General features: G+C 45.5%; 1 protein-coding gene across 2 annotated transcripts in view; it reads right to left on the bottom strand.

Moving 5' to 3' along the window:
* Positions 1 to 7,424, bottom strand: part of LOC101623974 (iron/zinc purple acid phosphatase-like protein) — an 87,358-nt gene that overhangs the window by 18,205 nt on the left and 61,729 nt on the right. For both annotated transcript variants that reach the window (XM_012730603.1, XM_012730604.1), the window contains exon 2: positions 6,404 to 6,574. In XM_012730603.1, coding sequence (XP_012586057.1) covers positions 6,404 to 6,470 — 67 coding nt within the window. In that variant the 5' untranslated portion in view covers positions 6,471 to 6,574. The remainder of the gene's footprint in view (positions 1 to 6,403; positions 6,575 to 7,424) is intronic.

Here is a 7,424-nt window from a genome sequence, read left to right as displayed (position 1 = left end):
CTGCTCCCCTCAGCAGTGTACCTCGTCAGTCGGCCTGTTCTGCTCCCCACTCTGTCTCTGGTGAATCCTCTCACCGCCCCTGCACCTCTGGCCAGAACCCCAGTTCTGTGTGAATAAATAAATAAATCTTTAAAAAAAAAAAAACTGAGGACCCAAAAAGCTGTTTGGATACATGGGTTACAGCTATTTACATTTACCACCTCAGAAAGCTGCGTTTTTGAAGCATTAGACGACACACGCACGCCTTCCATGAGTCATCACTGGGCAGGTAAACTTCGGAGAGTGAAAGAACAAACATCTGCGTATTATAAACATAGTTTGACCTCATTAACCCCCCCCCAAAAAAAGATCTTGGGGACTCTCAGGGGTCCCCACACCACATTAGGAGGTCCGCTGACTTGAAAGTTTGTAAAAACAGAGAGGTGACTGTTTCCCCCATGCATGAAGCCCCTCAATTCCACCCACCAGCTCAGGGAGGAAAAGCTCAGGAATCTCCGGGTCCTGCCACAGTGGGTGAGGCCCGCCAGTGCCCGAAACCCACCCTGCTCATACCCACGCCCTCCTCTACTCTCTTAGAAATATTTCTAGTTTTTCTTTTGAGATACCTTTGTGTTTTGAGAAACACTGATCTGTGCTATTTCATATTCTATTTCTCAGAGAGAAGAGTCTTGTTTATAAACAGCGTCTCCTCTGGGGCCAGGTTACTTGCGGTTAGATCTAGCTTGAGCACTGACCATCTCAGGCAAGTTATTTAACGTCACTGTGCTCAGTTTCCCCATCTGTTTAATGGGGGTAATAATATAATCAGCACGGCCTAACAAGAAGGATTCTGAAAAACAAGTATTAGGCGAGTTCGATGTTGTACGACTGTCATGGAAGACACAAACCAAGATGGTGGAGCCTCCTTCACCCAGAGCCGATGGGAAGCAGCCCATCAAGGTGTCCATTGTGGATCGAAACGTCATTAAGTGATGTATGATTGACTAGTTGCTACATCATGTGGTTGTTGTGAATAGCGATTGAGTCATAAGGAGCAGTGGCCAGCACAGGGCACATGCCATATGCGTCCCTTTCAATCTTCAGACCCGAGAGACGGTGTCTCCCCACGTTGCAAGGTAAGGTGATGGTGCACTCACTTGTCTACATCATTTTCAAGTTGCTTAATCCTTTTGCATTAAAATATTACACAGGGCCCTCACTGGTGGTGCAGAGGGTTAAAGAGCAGCACTATGAAGCTGGCCGCAGCTGCTTCAACCCTGGCCAGGGAGCTGACCCACATGGTGCAGCAGACCTCTTCCATCTCGCCTGCTGCTTCCCCCAGCAGTGTATGTCTTTCTTTTTAAAAAGATTTTTTTTTATTTTTGCACATAGAACTGGGGTATAGGCCAGAGGTGCAGGGGTGGTGAGAGGATCCACCATAGTCAGAGTGGGGAGCAGAACCAGACAGATTGATGAAGTACACTGCTGAGGGGAGCAGGGGGTGAGAGAGGAAAGGTCTGCTGTGCCCTTTGGGTCAACTCTGGGGCAAGGATCAAACTCACACCAAAGCAGCCCGGCAGCTTTGCAGCACTATGCTTTAACCCAGGGAGGATCCCAGCAGTGGATTTCAGTAGATCCACCTGTTCTGCTCCCCACTCTGTCTCTGGTGAATCCTCTCACCGCCCCTGCACCTCTGGCCTGTACCCCAGTTCTGTATGTATAAATAAATAAATCTTTTTAAAAAATAAAATATTACACACACACACACATCTGTAGACAAGAACCTGAAAATAGAATTTTTTCACTTAAGAAGTTATGAGAAAGGGAACCCAGGTGCTTAATAACCACCAAGGTAAAAAATCAATCTTACCCACTTTCCACCAGCAGCCCCTGCCCCCTCCCAGACACTGCGTTCTCCTCCCCTCCCTCTGTGAAGGTGCACACTCACATTTCTACCTGCTCTAGGTTTCACCACCTAAGAGGGTCCCTATATAGAGCAGCTCCAGTCTGCCAATGTTCTGTCTGATATAAAGAGTCATATAGTATGAATGTGTGTCTGGCCTCCTCCACTCAATATTGTGAGTGTGAGTTCATCCAAGTTGAGCATAAATATGAGGTTCATGCTTCATTGCCAGACAGTATTCTATTGTGTGACTATACCACAATTTCTTTACATAACTGCCAGTGGAAATCGGAGTTGCTTCCATCTTTTGGTTCTTGTAACATTCTAGACCTTGGTCTTAACGTTCTGGAATAATTTTTGTTCAAGCACATTCACAATATATGTGGCCATGTATACACATTTTTCTGGAGTGGAATGTCTGGGCCAATGGGGATATATATGTTTATGTTCAGTAGATCTTATCAAAAATTTTTCCAAAGTGCTGGGAATAATTTCTTCTCCCTCCAGCCATGTTGGAGAATTTCCATTGTTCATCAACAATTGGCATTGTGAGGTGTTCTGCTTTTAGTCACTCTTATGGATATGTATGGTAGTTCATTGTTATTTTAATTTGCATTTCCCTAATGAGTAATAAAATGGAACATTATTCCATTTGGATATGGGTCTTTGAATATTCTTTTTCCATAATGTGCTGTTCAAGTGTCTTTCCTGATTTTCTGTTGGGTTGTCCATTTTTAAATGGATTTGTCCTTTGTATGTTCTAGGCCATTAGTTAGTTTAGTGTAAATATCTCCTACTCTATGGCTCACTTTTTTCACTCTCTTAATGTCACTTTTTTTTTTAAAGATTTTATTTATTTAGGCATACAGAAACGGGGTACAAGCCAGAGGTGCAGGGGCGGTGAGAGGATTCACCAGAAACAGAGTGGGGAGAAGCACAGGCAGATCAACAAAGTACACTGCTGAGGGGAGCAGCAGGTGGGTCAGGAGAGGTCTGCTGTGCCGTGTGGGTCACCTCCGGGGCAGGGGATCGAACTCACACTGAAGCAGCTTGGCTTAACTTCACAGTGCAGTGCTCCAACCTGCTGTGCCACCAGGGAGGGCCTTAATGTCACTTTTCAATGAAAGTCTAATTTAGCATAGTCTAATTTCTCAACCCCTTACTTATGGTTATATTTGTTATTTTAAATAAATATTCTCATACCTCCAAAGCATCCTGATATTCTCTTCTACTATTTTCCAAAGCATTGCCATTTTGTATTACATTTAGGTTGGCAATCTATCTGGAGCTGATTTTTTTTATATGGTATGAGGTAGGGTTTTTAATTTATGAAAATAATACTCATGGCCAATAATATAAATGGGTCTACTTTCTTATGGGACTTTTTCCTTCATGTTTCCACTGTAAAAGTGTTATCATTTTATTACTGAAAAATAGGAAAATAAAAAGAACCAGAGAGGTTTAATGGTTTAGGGAACTGACAAGCTTGGATCTGAATCCTGGCTCTACCACTTCTTGGCTGGATAACCTTGGGCAAGTCCTAGTCTGCTCTTAGCCTATTTGTCCTAATCTCTAAAGTGCATATAGCAGCACCTACCTCACAAGTGCTTGGGAAGATACAGCATGCAAAGCCTGTAATACAGGGTGGGGCACAAAGAAAGCTCAATTAAGAACTGCAGGAATTATCAACAAAGCATTTCATGTAATCACTCTATCCATTTATCCCTAAACTTCCTCTGATAAAAGTGGGTACCCCTCCTTGCAGCCCTTTTCTTAGACCCAGCATCTGGACTGAATCATGATCATACCATGGTCCAGTGTTATTTTAAAGTTTTGTTCTAAACATTCTTTTACACTGGCTGCATAATATTCCATGATATTGCATACTTCAACCATCCTGAGAAAAGAAATGGCATTAATGAATAAAAACTAGAGCTTTGGAGCCAAATGGCCCTGGTTAAAACCCAGCTCCAACCTTTTGCAGCTGTAAGTCCTTTGCTTCAGTTTTCTGCTTCAGTTTTCTCAAGTGCAAGGTGGGAATGATATAGCACACTGCATAGTTGACATATTTTAGAGAGTTGCAATGAGAATAGATGAGTGGATAGATGTAATCACGAACTAAGTTAAGAACTGTGCTAAAAATAGCACTTGGTAAAATGGAGTCTTTGGAAATCTTGATTAGAAATACTTCAGGGTTCATCATAAAAGAGAAATTGATCGGTGAATAGCTAGAGGAATCAATAGGTGTGTGATACAGCAAGAACAGTAAAACGTCCAAGGTAAATTCCAGGTAGTAGAGCAACCTGTGTTTCTTATAAAATTCTTCCAATTTTCCCACTCACTTAAAATTTTTCACAATAAAATATTGGGGAAAGTACCTGAGGGGATCCGTACAGCTGTCAGTCCAGATCACGGTGATTCCTAAGCCCTTGGTTTGTTTCAGGCACACATGGTACATGCACTATGTCACTTAACGGCCCTGGTCATCTGGAGTGCAGACTTTAGGGAGGCCATCAACAGATGATGAAACTGAGGCTTACCAGGGCCTGGGCACCTGCGGCCAGCGGGGGCTGAAAAGGAGGGATCCAGAGGAGGTGAGTGGTGGAGGCGCAGGAGAGTGGCACACACCTCAGGGACGGTGACCTGAGCCTAGGTGTCGCTGGGTCTCACCTGGCAATGAGCTTCAATACCATAGGTGCCTGGGCTGGAGGGAACACCTCCCAGTATGAGGTCCTGTTAATCCTGCACCCCGATATTATGGAACCACATTTCATAATGGAAAAACCAAAGCTAAGAGATATTGAGCAAATTACTTAAGATCACACAGCCTGTTTGCCACCAAGCTGGGGCTAGACCCCTGGGATGTGGGAGTTTTTAGGAGACTTTTCTCCAGGTAGACTATCATCTATCCAGAAAGACTGCGCCAGACCTGCCGACTCCCCTATTTCTCCAGCTGCTGCCCATCATCTTCCTAGGGTATCTCTGCACCCTACTCCTGGGTTTTCCTGCTGCTTGCCTTCCCTACGTGCAACCAGAGGGGAACCAGAGGGGTTTGCTAATACCTCAGTCAGATAAAATATTCTTCCCCAGCGGCCCAGACAGCTCCCTCCTTCCTGCTTTACCTAAATGTCACTTTCTCACTGAGTCTCTCCTTGAATTTCAAACATGAGGATCTACCTTTACTTTCTACGCCTGACTCCCCAAACCAAGGATCTAGAAATGTTTTCTGTAAAAATCAGATCAAGTCATTAAAGAGCTTAGGCTTTGGGGGCCACGTGATCTGTCATGGCAACTCAATTCTGTAGTTATGATACAGAAATAGCCATAACAATATGTAACCTGGGCAGCTTGGCTGTGTTGCAATAAAACTTTATTTATGAACACCAAAATGTGAATTTCATGTAAATTTCACACCATCAAGTCTTCTCTTGATTTTCTTTTCCCCATCATTAAAAAAAAAAAAGTGAGGCCCTCCCTGGTGGCGCAGCGGGTTAAAGCGCAGCACTAAGAAGCTTAAGCCACTTCCGCATGAGTTCGATTCCCACCTGCCCCAGAGGTGACCCCATGGCGCGGCAGACCTCTCCTGGCCTGCCCACTGCTCCCCTCAGCAGTGGACTTTGTCGATCAGCCTGTTCTGCTCCCCGCTCTGTCTTTGGTGAATCCTCTCACCCTCCGCATCTCTGGCCTGTACCCCACTTTTTTAAAAAAAAGTGAAAGAAAAATAAATTAGAAAATAAAAACCATTCCTAACTTGGGAACTGTACAAAAACAAACATAGGCTGCATTGTGCCAAGCTCTGCCCTAAGCTTACCCATCCTGATAGTGTCATTCATCACTTAACAGACTTAATAGCTGCCTGTGAGTTATGCTGATCACTAGTCCAGGTTCCACACTCGACTGTCAGATCACAAAGACAGGGATTTTGTCTGTCTGGCCTATGGCAGGTACACGGGAAAGATGTGTTCAATGAGTGAATGCATGACCGAATCCCCGTGACAGCTGGGCACAGATCTGTTCGCTTCAGCCATACCACCTTCTCTCTGGGGGTTGCCATTGCCAGCAGCCACACCTAAGGACCCTGCTACTTCTGGAGGAAACTGACTTAGGGGTGAGGTCCAATTAAAGCTGAGAGGAAAAGACTAGCAGAGAACACTGCTTTCATCTCAGCCTTGGGCTCCGTGAGCTCTTTCTGACCGTGATGTCACAGGTCACAGGGCCTGTGAGCCACTGCAGGTGAGGGGCGTGGCCCGGGCACAGCTCATTTCCTGAGCGATGCCACCAGCCTTGCATTGCAGCAGGAAGGAAGGGTGACCCGCCTCCTTGGATATGGAAGCTTCCTATGACAGAGCCAGGGCAGCTGCCCGGACACTCGGCCTCCCACCCACCTGCCGCCTCATCCTCGTCACCACAGCTGCAGTTGTTGTGTGTCAGGGGCCACGCGTGTGACTGTGTGGACGCCACACCCTCCTCACAGCCCCGTCTTCTAGAAGAGGAAGCCGAGGCTCAGGTGAACCCACTTACCTGCAGAAGTCAGGTAAGCTGAGGAAGGAGAGCTGGGCTTAACCACCAGTCCACTGCCCAGAGGCATCCACCTCCCATCTTGGATTTCAGGCCTCAAGATCAGTGGCAAATACCATCACTGGCCAACCATGGGGTGGGAGCAACAACTTCATGGGCCTGGGACAGAATAAGCTAAAAAAAAAACAAAAACAGGAACACTCATCATTCAACTATTTACTGCATCTTCATTTGGTTACATTTTCCACTGGAGTTGCATCAAACGGTGGAGGAGAATGTTAAAGCCAATGCATAAGGGATAAAAGCAGATCGTATTTAAAATTATCTTTATGAAAATTCTTCAAATGTCTTTATTTTTCTCTGGGGTACAGGCCAGGGAGGTAGAGGGTGACAGGGTTCACCAGAGACAGAGTGGGGTGCAGAACAGGCAGATCAATGAAGTACACTGCTGAGGGGGGCAGTGGGTGAGACGGGAGAGGTCTGCCGCGCCATGTGGGTCACTCCCTGGCTGGGGATCGAACTCATCCTGCAGTGGCTGTGGGTAGCTTCATAGTGCTGTGCTCTAACCCGCTGTATGACCAATGAGGGCTCCAGATGTCTTTATTTTAAAAAACATTATAAAGTACTCAGTGACGTCAGGCTGCTCTTCTAAGTGCCCTGTGCATCTGGTAACAAGGCTGTGAGGTAGGGAATCTTATTTTACCTGTTTCATAGATGAGGAAAGCCAAACACAAAGCTGTCTCTGAATCAGTCACTGCAGGGACCTCTTATTGTTTCTCAAACATGTGAGTTGATCACTGAGCTGTGATTTGGACAAGCTTGAGTTGAGATTAAAATCTGAGAACAACTATGGTGATGGCACATGGGTGACTCGGTGATGGGAAACCCACGGGGATGACAATTGAGATGAAAAAAAATGTACAAAATGATGTAAAAATAAACTATTATATGGCCCTCCCTGGTGGCGCAGTGGGTTAAAGCACTGCACTGAGAAGCTAAAGCCACTTCCGCATGAGTTCGATTC

The sequence above is a fragment of the Condylura cristata genome, unplaced genomic scaffold (genome assembly GCF_000260355.1).
Source record: "Condylura cristata isolate star-nosed mole 26May11 unplaced genomic scaffold, ConCri1.0 scaffold00028, whole genome shotgun sequence".
NCBI classification, from domain to species: Eukaryota; Metazoa; Chordata; class Mammalia; order Eulipotyphla; family Talpidae; genus Condylura; species Condylura cristata.
The sequence above is the reverse complement of the archived record's forward strand: the minus strand, read 5'-3'. Positions and strand labels throughout refer to the sequence as shown.